The 18,755-nt window shown below is 42.1% G+C and overlaps 1 protein-coding gene across 1 annotated transcript in view; it reads left to right on the top strand.

Annotated features, from left to right (window-relative positions):
• Positions 1–5,680: 5,680 nt before the first annotated feature.
• HACD3 (3-hydroxyacyl-CoA dehydratase 3) overlaps positions 5,681–18,755 on the top strand; it is a 32,669-nt gene continuing 19,594 nt past the window's right edge. The window contains exons 1-3 of the mRNA XM_060005756.1: positions 5,681–5,930; positions 16,362–16,404; positions 18,278–18,351. Coding sequence (XP_059861739.1) covers positions 5,844–5,930; positions 16,362–16,404; positions 18,278–18,351 — 204 coding nt within the window. The 5' untranslated portion in view covers positions 5,681–5,843. The remainder of the gene's footprint in view (positions 5,931–16,361; positions 16,405–18,277; positions 18,352–18,755) is intronic.

The following is an 18,755-nucleotide window of genomic DNA, read 5'->3' as shown; positions in this document are numbered from 1 at the left end:
CCACCTTGCATGTATCCACATAGGCAAAGGCTGGAACCAACGGTTATCTGAGTTGTAGCAGAAGGCTTTGTGATCTTTCCAGAACTGGAAAGGAACAGTCTTATGAAGACCTTGAGGCAATCTCCCCTGGGGTTCTCCCCTGTGACAGCCAGGAGTGTTCTCTCAGAACCCTCCTAGGTTCTGATGAGGTGTGGGCTTTCTACCCCACCCCCGTCAGAATAGAGCTGAGAATATAAAAACCTAGAACTGGCTGCAGCCTAGAACTGGCTCCTCAGAAGCCAGTTATCCCAGAACGTACATTGCAGTCACCTGGCCCCTTCTTTTGCTTCAGTAGTATCCTTTTTCATACATGAGACAAGGACCACTGGCACCTTGATGCATTCTTCCCTTTGTTATACATGTAAGTAATAAACTGTCTGAGGCTAAACTGGCTCCTTGGTTTTTTGTTTTTTGTTTTTCGTGGCATGTGGGATCTTAATTCCCCAACCAGGGATTGAACCCTCACCTCTGCATTGGAAGGGCGGAATCTTAACCACTGGACCACCATGGAAGTCCCTAAACTGGCTCCTTGTATCTTTACTGGCTGAATCAGTCAGGCCTGGGCCTTGCCAAACACAAGCAAACTGTGTGCTTGACAAAGGCTACTTAGCTATATTATGCTGCCCTACACTCTAGTGACTCCTCAGGAAAAGACAAGTTATCTAGCACACGTGGTCTGAATAAATAGCATGGTGGGCTTGATACAAATCCGTCCCTGCTGTAGACTGAAAAAAATCGCAAAGCATCATGAAACAATCATATTTTGACATAAAGGACAGCAGGCAGGTAAGTGTGAGTGAAAGCTAGGGTGGACAAGTGAGAACTCTTCCCAGGGTACCCTGGGCTGCATCTTGAAATCAGTGCCTATTTGAGGTAATCAGGTCCTCATCCAGTTCTGACCTCATGTTTTAGAGAACCTGACATCTTTTCACATGGGGCCTCATCAGAGACCAACCTGTCTCCCAGTCCTTCTGCATCTACCATTCCACGATCTTCAGGCAGTGGTAATTTTGCTCAGGTACTCATGGATCAGAGCACGGATTCCTGGAGTCAGGCAGACCTGGGTTCACATCCTGGCTCCTCTCCTTACTAACAGATTAATATTGGGCCTCTCTAAGTTTTATTTCTCTCATCTGTAAAATGACTTTTTCTTCCCTCCTATGCTTGGATAATTTTTATTTAGTCTGCATATTATTCCAAATATTTTCTGTCTTGAATGTGCAACTGAGCTTAAAAGAGAGGAATCTGATGTCTGTTTTCTAATCCCAGAGTTATAACTCCCAGAAAGCATGGTTGCCTCATGCTAGCTCCCTATGTAGGGAAGGATCAAGGGTTATAAAGGAAGAAAACAAAAAGACAAGTTACTCCCCAGTATCTTAGCACTATATAAAGTTGTAATCAAAATTTTTGTATTTCTTATCATAAACATTTTCAATATTGCTAGTTTCCTATTCATCATTTTGCACAGCTGTACAGTTTTCCATTGAGTTGTTATACCACAGTACATTTGGTCATTCCTGAGTAAGTCCCAATGTTTCAACATGTAACATCATGAACATCTTCATATATACATCTTCCTTCCTTGAAATTATTTTCTTAGAATAAAATCTCCAAAGGGGAATTACAAGGCCAATCAGCATAAACATCTCCATTTATCTTGTTACATATTGCAAAACTGCATTCCAAAATGATTCCACAAATTCACATTGCCCTTAGTTACATTCAGCATGAATGTGCCAATTTCACTAAAACTTTTCTAGCACTGGGCATTATCATCAACATGCATATTTTAAGCATCTACTTTCTGAGACATTGTACTCGATGCTACAGGATACCAAAAGGAAGCAATCTGTGTTCCAGGGAGATTTATAATCTAGTTGAGGAAACAGATCCCAAGCATGTAATATACACATTAATAGCAGTTGATTACAGGGTACGATGGGCTAGAGTTTGTTTTTCCACTTCCTTCATATTTTATACCTTTTGGAGGCATAGTATAAACCAAGCTGCCATAACAAAAAAGAGCTTTTCAGCTAATTTTCTTTTGTGTATTTAAGTTTTTGAATAAAAGGGTATATAGTAAAAAATATTCTGCTATGCTGGTCTTCCAGTCACCCAGTTTCCTTCCCCACAAGAAACTGATGTCATTGGTTTCTTGCATATACTGTCCAGTAATATTTTATGATACATAAACAAATGCTTATGTACAAATGTATTATTCCTCCCACTACTCCACTATTTTTACATAAGTGGTAGCATGCCAACTGTCTGTACCCGGCAACCATGTATTTGAAAGCCAAGAATTATCAGGTAGGTCAAACTGGATAGGGTGGAAAGGCTACTCCCTGCACTCAAGGAAGGGGCCATCTCTGCATATTATTCTGAACTGTGTATTGACAGGCTGAGGGGAAGATTTTTCTGGCAATGACTGGCTGCAATGCTCACCATTCTCCTGGCATAGTTAGGAGGTTACAGGGATATGAGCTGGCTGCCTGAATTCCCCAGTAGATGCCTGGGCTGATCTGTCAGTCTCTCTCCACTCTCAGCTTTGTGCCATCTAGATAGTAACCTGATTTTGGCTAAGGATATCTGGCTGGGTGATCCTGGGTGAGGCACAAAACAGCCAAATTCTACAGCTCATTTTCCAAAACTTCTTCCAGGAATAAAAGATTCTGTAAAAAGGTGAACAAGGAGAATGTGTATGATCACTTGCCAAAGGCAGGAGTACAGACTTATGCACTGAGCATGTGCTTCATCCAGAGGAAACACTCAGCAAATGCTTCTGATGGCCAGAGAAAGGAGAGGTGACCCTGGGCCACACGAGGCTGGGAAGGCTGCATCTGGAAGGGAGAACACAAAGACAGTGCTTCATTTGCATTTTAATTTGACTGGCATTATCATAAAACCATCAGCCCTACCTGTTTCAGCTTGGCAGGGCTACTTGTGCTCTACCTTTTTAGATCCTCTGCCATCTTTTAGTTTTATAGTTTACCTGGATGTTACTCTTTCCCTTCTCCATTTCAATATCTTTTTTTTTTTTTTTAACTGGATTTCTCATAGAGAGAGAGTTCCACAATAGCTGTCCTTCTCACAGGAAAATTTAGGAATAACTGATAAGAACATTGGAGGGGAGTGAGTCCAACTCTCTCATTTGATGGATATGGAAACTCAGGCCCAGAGAAGTCATCCAGTAGGTTAGTGGTGGTTGAACCAGGCTGGATAAACCCCCTTCCATTGGACTTTTCTTATGGAGCATCTGAGGCAAAATGTCATTCAGTCTCCTTGCTTACCAATAGACTTGGACTCAATTCGCCTTGGATAGAGGTCAGCTGATAAATTTCAGGGCTCAAATATGCTAAACTGAAATTATTTTTCTTTATTACACAGCCACCAGGATGACTAAAATTTAAAAGGCTGAAAATACCAAGGAAATGGAGCAACTAGAACTTTTAAACATTGCTTGTGGGAGTGTAAATTGATCAAAACACTTTGTAAGACTGTCTAACGGTATCTACAGAAGCTCAACATACATATTCTATGACCTAGCAATTCCATTCCTAGGTATTTACCCAAGAAAATTAAGCACATATATCCACCAAAAGACAAGTACATAAATGTTCCTAGCTAAAAACTGAAAACAATGCAATGTCCATCATCAGGAGAATGGATAATTTGTGATACATTCATTCTGTGAAATAAAACAAACAAAACCCAAAAAAGAATGAACTGGTGATTCACACAATATAGATAAATCTCAAATACATTATGTTGAATGAAAGAAACCAGACACAAAGTGTACATACTGGTAGATTCCATTTACACGAAATTCAAGAATAGACAAAAACTACTCTATGGTGATTGAAGTCAGGATAGTAATTATTGGGGTGTAGGGGATGGGAGGCAAAGGTACACTGACATGAGAGAATCCGTAGGATGCTGGAAATGTTCCGGATCTTGATCTAGATAGTAATTAATTACACAGGTATAAACATGCAAAAATTCAGCTTAAGTGGAATATTTGAAATTTGCCTGGTTCCTATACATAAGTTATACTTCAATTTTTCTAAAGTGCCCTATATAGCATCTATATTGTAGTAAAAGCAATGTAATAAAAATAATTTTATCATTTCAAAAAATTATTATTTTTAAAATTCAAGGCTATCAGGGTTACCGTTTTCATTATCTCATAACAGGCAGATTGCATCACCTCCAACTGGTTTGCCTACTACCAGTTTCTCCTCACTGACAGGTTGTTTTGCCCAGCACATATTTGATTTTCCTGATCTCCTGTAACAAACTTCCTTGACTCTCATGTATCTGTGGAATATAGTACAAACACCTCATTGAAACAAAGACTTTCTTAATCCACTCCCTATCTGTCTTACCAGACCCAGAGCAAGCTCTCCTCTCCATGCCCTTAACCCCCAGTATGCAGAACATTTCATATCTCTTCATCTTTGGTCTCCTGCCCTGTGCATCCACTGCCCTACCTCCGCTTCTTCCTCTATCAAATTCCTCCTCCATTTCACTGTCCAGCTCTCAAGGATTTGCTCTCAAATGTCTGCCACTGGTTCCTACAACCCTTAGCTCCTACCTGCCTGCCTCTTTCTGAGCTCAGTATATTCCCCATATTAAAACCCTCTATATTTTATATGACCTACCCCCTGAGCTAAATGTTTTCTGAGAACTGGCATCATTTCATCTCTGGATCCCTGGGCTCAGAACTTTGCTAAATAAATGGGTGCTAACAGAACTGAATAATAAGGTTCATTTTTGTCCCAGATTTCTGGTTTTCATAGTAATGTTGCTTCCTATTAAATTCTTCACTGAAAGCAGACTTGGAGATGAAAGTGGATACAGACGAGATAGTTTAAATTAGACATAAATTAGTGTTGTCTATAGTTTGGGTTTCCTTTTCAAAGGAGACAAGTCTCTTGTGCTGTCCCATAGAATAGCTATTAATTTGTGACTAAATTAATTAGAAGTAAGTGAAACAAAAAATTCAGTTTCTCAGTTTCTTTAGCCACATTTCACGTACTCAGAAGCCCCATATGGCTAGTGGCTACCGTCATGGACAGCGCAGAATGGAGTATTTCCATCATCGTATGAAGTTCTATGGAATAGCGCTGGAAATCTCTGGCCTTTACGCTTACTCTCCCCTCTTAGAACACTCTTCCATTCTCTCCCACACCGCTTCCCCTATAACCATCATCATCCTTATTATGTCTGTAATTGCTTGCGTCTTTTAATAGACTACGGGTTCCAGGACGGCAGGTGCTGTGTCTTACTCCTGAAGCTCTGGTGCTTAGCTTTGAAGCCTGGGCACACAGCAGGTGCTCAGTAAATGTTGAATTAATGAATGACAAATGGGAGGAACCTTCCAGATACACCAATCCAAGCCCGTTCTCCATGCTGATCGGTTCCTCATCAGTCTCCAGCGTTTTTTAATTTTTACGCTTATTTTTAACCGTCCTCCAGAAGAAGAGAGGTAACTGCACAGCGCCTGTCGACTCCAGAGGCGGCAGCAGCAAGCAGGGGCGTCACACGCTCCTGGGCCCGCCCCCTCCCGCCTCCGCCCCGCCCCGCCCCGCCCCGCCCCGCCCCCACCCGGCTCGCCCTGAAGCCCGGAGCCCGCGCCGCTGCCTCCTTTGCTCGCCACTGCGCAGGCGCGTCCCGCGAGCGTGGGTCGTATAGAGGCTGCGGGCTGCAGGCACTCCGGAGCGAGGTGGTCTTGCGGCCTGTGTTCGGCCAGCTCCAGCCGCGCACGACCTGCCTAGTTTCCCCGCGCCCTGGGCAGTGTGGTCATGGAGAATCAGGTGCTGACGCCGCACGTCTACTGGGCTCAGCGGCACCGCGAGCTGTATCTGCGCGTGGAGCTGAGTGACGTGCAGGTAAAGGCAGGGCGGCGGGACGTGCGCGGGTCTCGGCTCCTGGGAACCGCTGGGACCCCAGTCCCCTTTGTCCGGGTGCGTACCGGCGAGCCAGTAGCGCGCCAACGGGATCCAGGACTCGGTGCGCTCTCGGCGTCCAGGCCCGATCAAAAGCTGGCCCACATGGAGGCAGACCCTGGGCGCGACCCCCTGAAGGCTTCAGGTACCTCGGGTGCTGCGTGAGCCCCGCGCGGGCCTCGGAGGCTACTCCGGGCCTCCTCTTTGTTCGCAGTCTGCGGCCTGGTGGAGCCCAAGCCTGGCCCGGAAGGCCTGGCCGTCGGAGTTCGTGTTTGCCGAAGCTCTTCGAGGCGTGGGATGTCTTTGAGTCCGGGGTGCAGTGTGACAGTGGCTTCCCGGGCCGTGGCTGGACGTCTAGCGCTGGCCAGAGAGGTCTAGCGGGTCCCCTCGGACCTTCACGAGGCCCGCCGCTGCCTTGGAGGGGTCACACCCACCTCCCAACCATTAAGTGATGGAAATAGTTCTTGTTAATTTTAGTTCTAAAGTCCATAAGACCCCGAAGAAGTGATTTCCCCCCACCCCACCCTGTTCTGAAGACTGTGAGCTCAGGTTTGCTGAGTTGCATAGATAACTACAAAATTAAGTTATGTTGAGTATTTATGCTTGATCTCATTGGCCCTCATGAGAACAAGCTGAGGCCTCCTAAATGGTGGAGCTCTCAAGACCTGTGTACCCCTTTGTCTTGGTCCAAACCATCCAGGATTTCCGTTTTTGAGGAACTGGAGTTTTCAGTCTGGAATGTTCTTTCTACATTCTTACTCCCTACTCTCCTTGACATTTATGGCACTTTGTAACCTCCTTCACTTCCCTTAACTCTCTCTGCCTCGGAGTCAGGCGTTTATGTTGGGATCTGTCAGCCCATCTGGTATATACTGTCTTGCAAGGTGTAGGTGCTCTTTGAGTGTGGACTTGAATTTGTTGAACTTAATCTTTTCTTCTGGAATATAAACTTGTTTTCCCATTGAAACTTAAGACAATACTGACCAGAATGCCTTTAAATAGCCTGTGTCATTTAATGTGTTAAACCAGGCTGAATTACACTTTTGCGTCAGAGGATGTATAAATGTTCTTTGCTGTGTCCCTCTACTCTGCTCCACGGTGTTTTAATAAAAAAGGAAAAAACAAACAAAATCTTTGTAGATGGGGATCAAAGTGTCCTTCTAGAGAGGACTCTAACATCAGTCAATAAGAAAAGTACAGAACTTGTGTCATGGCAATCTCTCTTAAGTATTCAGTTAAACATTGTGTAGACCAATTTAATAAACTCAGGCCCTCTCTAGTTGTAATAAGGATGTAATATTCTGGGATGCTTTTGAAGCTACAAACAGAAAAGTTGTTTTTAGGGGAAGTGGGGTGGTGTTGGTGGAAAAAAATGGAAATTAGTTGGGCAAATGAAAGAATGCATCATACTTAAATTTTTCCTGAAAGATCTAAACCTTTTAGTTAAGAAACATGAACACATGTGTTAATCATATTTGGTATATTTTAAAACATAAAAGTATGTGATTGGAATATATTATAGTTAAAGAAATGTAACGGTGGAGGGAAAAATGGAATTTTCTTTTGGAGAGAGAAATCCTTTTTTTATTCTTTGGGAAAAAATAAATCTTTTTCCCCAATTGAGTTTTTGGTTTTTCTTGGATTTCCCATCTGTAATTCTGAGGCATCCATTTCAACTACCATTAGTTTTAAAGTAACATGTTAATACCATTCATAAAAGAAACCCCCTACCATGTGTGAAATACTACAGATTTATAAAAATGAGTCAGACAGACTCAGCTTTCCAACGGCATTCTATCTAGGAGGAAGCATATTATATACTAACAAAAAGTTTTGTGCATGAGTATGTTTATTTGTAGAGTCGGAGTTGAATACTGGACCAGGTCCCTGGTGTTAAAGGAATTTGGTACCTCTCTTTTCGTTAGTTAGAGGTGACTTCCAGAAATAAGGTGAAGTATTCTTGTCAAACTGAGACTGGGAGAACTTGCCAGAAAGAGGACGGCATAGACTTTCAGATTGTCCAACTTGTTGTACGTGTCAATGCCCTACAGCCAAAGAGTTCCAGGAACACACCTCTAGTTAAACAAGTTGTGTTTAGTGCTCATGTCAGCAAGGGAGAGCATACTCCATGGGTTTGCTCAAAATTGATTATAGAATTTGGACTTTGGTGATTGGGGGACAGACTAAGGAAGCAAGGATTCACTTTAGATTAGATGCTGTCAGAAAGCGGGCAATTCTATGGTTGGGTATCTGAATAAATCTTATATATAGGAAAGAGAGACCAGAACAAGAATAAAACTAATTGGTAGAGAAGTGGCAGTCACTTATTTTGGCCAAGAGAGGAAGGGTGTCTCGTATTTTGTGAGTGGCATTGTGGCCATGTTTTTATCTGTGCTTACACAAAATTATGAAATGGCCTTTGCCTCATTTTATCAAGGTATTCTGTGAGATTGTTTATGTCCAATAAATAACAGAATAACGTGTTCTAGCTGGGAGTGCCAGGCCAGCTTTTGAATGTCAGGAGCTGCTCCTTTTAAAAAATTTTCCAATTAATTGTTCTCAGGGCCTATGAAACTGGTGATTCTGGCTTGGAATGAAGCAATTCGTTTACTTGTTTAATGAAAACCGTTTGTGGAGCACCTACTTTTGTCTCCCCTTAAGCTAGGTACTGGGTTGTTGGACAGCTCTCTATCCTCCCCTGCTCTTTGAAGCATATGTGTAAATGAGTTTTGATGCTGAATTCCAGTTTGGGGGCATCAGCCCTGCTCCTTTCCCTTTCTGAGACACAGAGAACCATCAGGTTTTCACATCTCTACTCTGTCTTTGGAGCTGCAGACAGTGGGGCTAGGGCAGGGTTACTTTCAGAATAGAGTTTGTTTTCAGGATAAGCATGAAGGACAGACTTGTGCCAACAACCATAGTTGTTAAAGCATTTGTTCATTTATCAAGGTTTTTGTTTGTTTCAGTTATATGAGGGCAGTGTGCATAGCTCTGTTTCGGAGCTGTTTGAAAGATACTGTTTTTGACCTTACTAATAGAGAGTCTGGTGGAAAGAGTGGTAACTGAAGGCATGAGATTGGGTCCTTGCTCTTCCACTTAATATCTGGTGTCCGTGGATTATTCACCTAACCTTTATGAGCCTGTGTCTTTTCATGCAAATAAATGTGAATAATAACACCTAATTCACAGGGTTGTTTTGAGGCTTAAATTGGATAATGGATTTGAAAGTGCTTTGTGAATTCTAGTGTGCTATTCAAGTGTAAGGGATTATTATTGTGATACTAAACCTTAGATGAGAGAGAAGCACAAAGAGCAATAGAACAGAATAGAGGCTGTTAGCAGATTTATCCATATATGAAAACTTATTGAACAACAGTGGTGGCTTTACAAATTAATAGGGGAAAGGATGAACCATTCAGGAGATTGTAGTGGGACAACTGGTAATCTAAATGGCAAAAAGATAAAGTAAGATCTTGCCTTATGCTGTACACGAAAGTCAATTTCAGGTGGGCTAATGAACTAAATGCATAAAGCAAAACTACTAAAAGAAAATATAGGAGACTGTCTTTATGATACTGGAACAGGGAAGAATGTGTTAAGACACAAAAACATAAACCCTAAAAAAAAAAGATGACAGATTTAAGACAAGCTTGAGGCAGATATTTGTGGCACATATTACTGAGCTCTTCCTTATATGCCCAAGGAGACAGTATGTTCATTACGGCAAAAAAAAATTGAAAACAACCTCAGTACTTATCAACAGGAGAATGGATAAACTGGTATATTTATACAACAGCACACTGTACAACAGCTAAAATAAATGAAACAGAACCAGCTGTATCTATGGATAAAGTTTAGAAATATATCAAATAAAAAGCAAGGGGCTTCCCTGGTGGCGCAGTGGTTGAGAGTCCGCCTGCCGATGCAGGGGACACGGGTTTGTGCCCTGGTCCGGGAAGATCCCACATGCTGCGGAGCGGCTGGGCCCGTGAGCCATGGCCGCTGAGCCTGCGCGTCTGGAGCCTGTGCTCTGCAAAGGGAGAGGCCACAACAGTGAGAGGCCCGCGTACCGCAAAAGAAAAAAAAAAAAAAAGCAAGTTGAAGAATTATATATATTCATATTATATATATGAAACCACTTATGTAACATGTAAAATAAAAGTTTATATTGTAATGAATACCCAACATGTTGTACATGAGTAAAGAAATACAGTGGGAATGATAAACTCCAATTCTAGAATAGTGATTGGGCTTCCCTGGTGGTGCAGTGGTTAAGAATCCGCCTGTCAATGCAGGGGACATGGGCTTAAGTCCTGGGCCGGGAAGATCTCACATGCCGCGGAGTAACTAAGCCCGTGCACCATAACTACTGAAGCCCATGCACCTAGAGCCCGTGCTCCGCAACAAGAGAAGCCACCTCAATGAGAAGCCCGTGCACCGTAATGAAGAGTAGCCCCTGCTTGCTGCTGTTAGAGAAAGCCTGTGCGCAGCAACAAAGACCCAACGCAGCCAAAAGTAAATTAATAAATTAGAAAAAAATCATAAAATCTATCATTTTATCTGTATAATCTCACTCTTGTACACATAAATATGAAAATATAAGCAGAAAAATTGGTGGAGGTGTTCTAAACCATCATCATATTTCAGAATCCACTCTTTTTTTTAAATGTTTATTTTGGCTGTGCCAGGTCTTAGTTGTGGCATGCAGGATCTTTGTTGCGGCATGTGGGATCTTCAGTTGCGGCATGCGGACTTCTTAGTTGTGGCATGCATGAGGTATCTAGTTCCCCAGCCAGGGATCAAACCTGGGCCCCCTGCGTTGGGAGCTCAGAGTCTTACCCACTGGACCACCAGGGAAGTCCCAGAATCCAGTCTTCTGAATCATATTTCTACTCAGAGATGTCACTGTCCATGTTTTTCCATATAGTATCATCCTCTGTACCATTAAGAGCAGTAAATGCAGCATCTCTGCAAGAACGCTCTACTGTTATCTCGTTTTTTGTTCAAGCCATCCATACCTATTTATAAGTTTTGATGCTGGCACATTCCTGAGACACAAACGAGGAGTCATACTACTTCCTGAAATGGCTTTTAAGTGGTTTGACTGAAATATTGAGTTGCAGCTGTGTAGTCATGCCATCTGGAATAACAGCCAAGCTCCCATATGCTAGACAGTGACAACCATGTCATGCTTGCTACTTTGCCCAAGCAAGTGTAAGGTGCTGCTGTCAATTTTAATAAGTATCCTGATTTTAGAGATATTAAATGTGAGAAAAATGTACATTTTAGAATTAATGAGATATTAATTTCATTTTGGAGTTGTCAGTTAATAAGTTTTAGTATTTAAAACCCCTGAGGCAGGATGAGATCACCAGGAAGAGAGTATGGATCAGAGATTACCAAATCAATGCCCAAAACGTGTCATGGTTAGAAGCCTGGGGCTGTTTGCCTTGGTTTGAATCTTGGTTTTGCCCCTTGCTGATTTTGTAATCTAAACTAGGTACATAATCTCTGTAAACCTCCGTTTCTTTGTATGTAAAATTGTTGTGTAAATAGTACCTATTTTACAGGGTTTTTGTATGTGTGTGTGATAGTAATGTGGAATACTTTGAAAAATAATTGGCATATAGTGAGTGTTCAGTGAATGTTAGTGAAATGAGCTGGGTGAGGAAAGTGGCTAATTGGAGAGGATAGGGCTCATATTAAGGGGGTAGCTATTGTCATTCAAGAATGCAGATCTGAGGTTGGCATCTAATTCTTCTAATTTTTGAAGAAGAAGCTGAAAATCCAGATTTTTTTAAAATGAAAAAACCTCATAGTTTTATACTTATTCAACAAATATATAAATGCTTACTGTGTGCTTGGTAGTCTTCTAGACTCTGGGACTTGGGCATGAGCACGGCAGACAAGGTCCCTGCTCTCATGAAGTTTATATACTGAGTGGCGGTGGCAGTGGAGGAAAACTGGCAATAGAAGCAGATAAATTCATCAGATAGTTTCAGATAACCATGAATGTTATGAAGAAAGTAAAGCAAGAAAAAAAATATGAGAAGGAATCACGAGAACTATTTCAGATTGGGTAGTCAGGGAAGGTCTCTTGGAGGAGGTGACATTTGAGTAGATATCTAAATGTTAAGAAGCCGTGCAAAATTATGGGGACTGAATATTATAGGGAGAGGGAACAGCTACTGCAAAATTCCAAGGTGCAAAGTACTTTGTGGTGAATTAAAATTAATAAATAAAAAATATTCTCTGTAGGCCATATAAAATATTGTGGGTTCAGTTTGGCCCAAGATGCCAATTTATATCAGAAAACTTATAGATATTAAAAACTGATAGAGAGGGACTTCCCTGGCGGTCCAGTGGGTTAGACTCTGCGCTCCCAATGCAGGGGGCCTGGGTTCGATCCCTGGTCAGGGAACTAGATACCACATGCATGCTGCAGCTAAGAAGTCTGCATGCTGCAACAAAGAGTCCACATGCCACAGTGAAGATCCTGCATGCCGCAACTAAGACCCAGTGCAGCCTAAATAAAAACAAAAAAACCCCAAAAACTGATAGAGATGAGAAGCAGCCCAGGACTGCGTCCTGAGACACTTAAACATTTAGAAGTTGAGCAGAGCAGAAAGCACCAGCAGAGGAGATTGAGAAGGAGTAGCCTATGAGGCATTAAATCCAATGCAGTGTCCTGTAGTGTCCTCGAAGCCAGGAAAGAGGGATATTTCAGTGGGGTGTGGTCTGCTCTGTCCAGTGCTGCTTAGAGGTTGAATAAGACGAGATTGTGTGTCTATTGGATTTGGCAATGTGGAGGTTATTGATGATCTTGGTAATAATAGTTTCAGTGGAGTGGTGTGGATGGAGGCTAGATCAGAGTAGATTTCAGAGTATTTGTGGTAGGGAAGAACAGATGATTGTAGCTAACTTTTTTTTTTTTTTGCGGTACCCAGGCCTCTCACTGTTGTGGCCTCTCCCGTTGCGGAGCACAGGCTCCGGACGCGCAGGCTCAGCGGTCATGGCTCATGGGCCCAGCCGCTCCGCGGCATGTGGGATCTTCCTGGACTGGGGCATGCACCCGTGTCCCCTGCATCGGCAGGTAGACTCTCAACCACTGCACCACCACCCAATTATAGATAACTTTTAAAGAAGTTTTTCTTGGTGGAGGGAAGGGATGAGCAAAGAAATCAGTGGTCTTGGAGTTCAGAGAATAGATCACTGTGGCCAAGGATGTGGACCTTGAGCTGTGTTTTTAAGTATAAGTAGAATTTGGATCCAAAAAGGGGATTAAAGAGAATGTGTACTGTCATATACACCCAAAAAGAATGAGTGAAAAAAAAAAAAAGAAGAAGGAGTAAGATCTCTATGAACTGGTAAGGATTGATTTAGGTGAAAAAAGCAAGGTGCCTAAGAATGTATATTCTGTGCTATCTTTTGTGTAGAAAGAAGGGGAAATAAGAATGTCTGAATATATTTATTTATTTTCCCAAACATATACACACACAGAGGAAAGATAAACCAGGTGCCCCTGAAGTGGTTACGTACGGGTGGTGAGTGGGAATGTGGTGGAGGGGGATGGGTTTGGAAATAGGACTTCTGAAGATACCTGTCTGTAAAGTTTGACTTTTGAATGATGTAAATGTTTTACATATTAAAAACTAAAATTCAATAAAAAAGGATAAAATGAAAAATCTTGAAACTAAATACAATCAAAAGGACCTAACTATATATCAAATTGATAACATAACCATACAGATAAATAACTTAGTACAAGTAACATTTGAACACAGTACTCTGGTTCTTTAGTAGATATACTCTAAGGACAAAAAGAACTGCAAATAAATATTGTACTTTATAGGTTTTTTTGTTAGTAAAAATATTGATGTAATTCTGAAACCTTTAGGATCAAAGAAGTAAGTGTGTTAATGTTATTAGGAACCAAGATATTCACCATAAGGAAATACAAATATTAAATAACAAGATAAGGAGAAGCCCTATAATGTAATTTTTTTTTTTTTTTTTGGCTGCACCATGCGGCATGTGGGATCTTAGTTCTCCGACCAGGGATCGAACCTGCGTCCCTGGCGTTGGAAGCACGGAGTCTTAACCGCTGGACCGCCAGGGAAGTCCCATAATTTTGAATTGGGCATTTCGTTATGACAACATGATTTTTTAAAGTCCTAGCTAGACACTGAAGATGAGCACTGAGTATACCTCAATGTGCCCAGATCATGGCTTCTAAATTACCATTCCGCAGTAGAGGAACTATGAGGCCCCTTGAAGAAACGGCCAATTATTCCAGGTCTGTGCCAGAGAAAGTACAACATCCTCAAAGCCTACAAGGTCATATCAGAATAATACAGGAGCTGGTTTGAAGGGATTTCAAATTTTTGACAATTTGTGACCAAATTTGTAAGAATTTGAACACCAAAAAGAATAAGAATAATATTGGATTTTGGCAGAGTGGATCAAAAAGGAAATCCACAAGTCCATAATGATAGTCAAAAAGAAATAAAGAAGACCAGTTTGGGGGCTGAGAGAGGGGGGCAGGAGGTGGGTGTGGTTATAAAAGGGCACCATAAGGGATCTGGAACTGTTCAGTATCTTGACTGTGATGTTGAGTAGATGAATGTATACGTGTAATAAAATTGTATAGAATTTACACACACAAATGAATACAAGTCAAACTGGGAAAATTCAAACAAGATAGGTTGACTGTATCAATGTCAATATCCTGATTGTGATATTATACTATAGTTTTGTAAAATGTTACCATTGCGGGAAAGTGGGCAAAGAGGACAAGGAATCTCCTGGTATTCTTTCTTTCTTTTTTTTCACTGAAATGTATTCCTTAACTATTACCACCTTTGGAGAAGCTGGACCTGACATGCCCAGTGTACTGCTGGGTAGGAGTTAGCATCTGAAATCTGGCTCACAGAATGCTTAGTGAAATCCAGGCCCTGTGCTGTGGCTCGATGCTTAAACCTTGGTTTCACACATCTGTGTCTGAGGAGAATAAACTGGGCCCCCCAAACTCCTTTTTTCCTTCCAAGTGATTTAAGATATGGGGAACACAGAGTGGGGCAAGAAGTGACCTAGGTAGGAAGTGTACCACCAAGACTTGCCAGAACTCTAGCTTTCATGATAATATTCATACCAAAACCCTGTTTCCCTTATAGAGGAACCATGCCCCTGAAAGTGTAGCCTGTTTTGATGAGGTTCCGTAATTCCATCTTCCTGGCACAGAGAAGATCATCTAGATTGTTAGCCCCTTTGGGTAAGCTTCTCAGCCTGAAGTCTGTACTGTCACCTGGGAAGTTCTTAACCTAAAGCTTGGCTCAAATGCTCCCCCAACCCAGCCTTCATGCTCCCCCTTTTCCTAATGCTCTTGGCTATGAATAGAGCATCTAGGCTCCCACTGCCTTTTAGTATAAACCACCCCCTTCACCTTCTGTCTGTCTTGTTGGTTTCCTTTGATGCATGATGGAACACAGCCAGTGGAGCCTACCGGAGAAAAATAAATGAACTAGCTATGGCACTGGAAACAGGCTGCTTCTTGCTTATAATTTTGAGCTGGGAGTTAGGAGATAAACTGTTTCTCATCCGCTGAAAAAAGAGTTCAGTTGTTTCACTTTAAATTATGCTGCTAAAAGGCATGTAGCGACTTCTGGGAATAAATGAACAATTTGGAGAATTTCCATCTCTTCTAGTCTTGGTTTGGATAGGGGTTAAGAGTGTGGAGCCTGAGGCTGAGGCACTGCATGTTTCATTTTCATCCAACCGCCTGTAATCCGCAGCCCTTGCCTTAACCTGTAGGAATTAATTTATTTTTCATGTTGCAGCATGGGTCTCACTCCTTGGTGAGGCTCTCCCCAGCCATTCTATTCCCATTGTGCTCTCTTCTTAATGACTGTAACACTTAACTGCTTTTTACTACTCTTTTGGTCTTGAGCATATGTTACTTGATACTATATCGTTTCTTCTCACAGGAAATGACTCATCTGTTCTACTAGATTCTCTGCCTCCACAGCTGAGGGACTGAGTCTTAGAGATCTGTGTATTCCTCCGTAGCACCTCACACGGCACCATGTACCATTTACCATGAGCACAATGGACTGACTCAGTATCTGATTGTTCTGCACAGCAGAGCAGTTTAGGGTCCTTCTTGCAGGAGCCTGCAATCTCAGATGGGTACAGATAGACATAGAGAAACCCTGCACAGGGATGTGGATAAATGACCAAATATATTCTCTGGGGGAAGCACAGGGCAGGAGGTTGAGTGCCCAAGAAGGCAGATGGATGGAGGGAAGTAAGCCCCTGGTTTTAATTCCATTTTTCTCATTAAAATGCCCTTCTTGCATCCTTGGTCTCTTTCTACAGAATCCTGCCATCAGCATCACTGAAAATGTGCTGCATTTCAAAGGTCAGTATCCGGGCAAATGTTCTCAGTCCTCTACACAGTTAAAGAGACATAGTGGTGGTTGCTTTTTATTTTTATCTGTTTATTTTATTCACTTTCTGTTGATGCTCACCACTCTGATACTTGTGGGATAAGCTAGAATGTTTTGAGATGTATGATTAGAAAAGTCAATAATTTGTTTAATATCCTGTTTTCCCCTGGGAGAGGCAGTAGATATAGAGAAAAGGTATCATGGGCTAGAAAATAGATTTATATCTTCTAGCTCTAAATCTGTGACCACCTCGGACAACTTATTCACTTCTCTGGACCTATAAAATGAGGGTATTGGGTTATAATCAGTGTCTCTCAAACTTGAGGATCCATGGACACCTGAACACACGTCCACAGGATCCTCCAGGGCCATAGACCCTAGATTAAGATATGTGTTATGGATTAAATATGGTCACTCTAAGTGATATTTAGCTCCATTGCAGCTGTGAACACAGTTGCAAACACTGAACTCCTGTGGTAGTACTTGATTATAAGGTAGCCATCTAGATGACCCAGAATATGCCTCTTTTTAAAAATATTATAACAAAATCCCCCAAATAGAAAATTTCTTAATGAGACTTTGTGGCTCCCTGATATATGTACAGACCAGTTTAATAAGCACTGCACTCTCGATGACATCTAAAAGCTTTCCAGCTCTTGACAGTCTTTGATTCTGTGAATCTGCCTCCATCTCCTTCCTCCTCAGTTCACCAGCAAACTTTCTGCTGTGCCTAAGAGGGTAGGTCTGGATTCATTGTTACCCAGTAGGGTAACAGTGATAATAGGGTGGGATTCTCCCTGCTCTCTCTCTGTTCTGGTTCCTTGGAATGTCATTAGTACGTGACTGCGATTATGGGAGATTGAAGAGTTTCTGCTTTACATGAGACTCCATCTACCTTAATATACTTGCCTGAAAGCATAACCTGGCTTTTGAATCTCCTTTTCCAGGTGAGAGCAATGGTGGTAGCAGCTCAGATTTTGAGGGGGAATAAAAGGATAAAAGTGTATCTTGCCGCACATGAAGCTTACAGACTGTCCTACCTTAAGGAATTTATGGTCTTAGAGAACGATAGCCACCTGTAGCACGTATTAGGCAAGTCATACCACATATGGCCAGATGAAGAAAGATAATCGCAGGAGGGAACCAAGTGAGAGAGTTAGAGGACAGGGATGTCCCGCAGTCACTGGCTCCTAGGCACAGCACCTGCTTGCTTTGGGGAAAGGAGCCATGTCAAGGCACAGGGATGGCATGATGGTCACCCTGAGGACTTCCCTCCGACTTCCGTTTGTCCTCTCAGGAATGAGCTGAGAAAATGTTATTTTTCTTTTTTGTTCCATTTGGGATGTGCTAAAGGAACAGTCAGCTGCTCCATCGTCTACCCCTGGTTGGAAGGTGTTAAATTTACAGCTTTCTTTGAGACAGTCCAGCATTTCTATGTATCCTGTGGCTTTCCTTAACCGCAGTCAAGATAATACACCTACTTGATTTTTCTCTGCTGTGGATTCAGAGCCAGAGTAAATGTGAAAGTTAAATTTATATCTATGTGTTACCTTGGGCTTTGCTTTCTGTGTTCTTTTTCCTGCCTGTTATTTGTACTGGGCATCACTGAGGCCGCATTCGAAGATTAAGTAAATACTCTGGAACTGCTCACCAGAAAGACATAAGGAGATAAACTTTTGTCCAGGATTTAGCTTATCTAGCTGTTGAGTAGCTCTGCTCACAAGCCCCCACTCATTTGCAGGACCCATTAATATTTGCATACCCCTGAAAGAACTGCACTAAGCTAACATTTGAATGGCCTCGCTCTGCACAAGTTCACAGTAACCCACATTTCTTTCTTTATAGCTCAGGGGCATGGTGCCAAAGGAGACAATGTTTATGAATTTCACCTGGAGTTCTTAGACCTTGTGAAGCCAGAGGTATGTTCTTTCCTTCCTCACTTCCCTGTCCATTTTAAGAAATAAATACTCGTAGTTTTGTGAAATGGGGAGCAAAGATTGTGGGGAAGAAGAAGATAAACCAAAGTAGAATATACTTTTCTTTGGAATAGAGCCCAGGTTTTAGCTTCAGAGGAAGAGGAAAGTTGGAGAACCTGAGTCGGATCTGGGCTCTGCCATTTATTAGTGGCGTGAATAATTCTCCTCACTTCTTTGAGTTTCAGTTTCCTCATGTGTTACGTGAAGGATTGGGTTAAGTGATCTCTATGGTTCTTTCCAGCTCTGAGATTCTTAATAGTCAGCAGTGGTTTAAGGGGTAGAGAATCTGTCTGGGGCTTGCTTTGGAGGCAAAGGGAGAGGCCATATAGAAGAATAATGAGCTGGAA

This window comes from Delphinus delphis, chromosome 2 (assembly GCF_949987515.2).
Source record: "Delphinus delphis chromosome 2, mDelDel1.2, whole genome shotgun sequence".
NCBI lineage: Eukaryota > Metazoa > Chordata > Mammalia > Artiodactyla > Delphinidae > Delphinus > Delphinus delphis.
The sequence above is the reverse complement of the archived record's forward strand: the minus strand, read 5'-3'. Positions and strand labels throughout refer to the sequence as shown.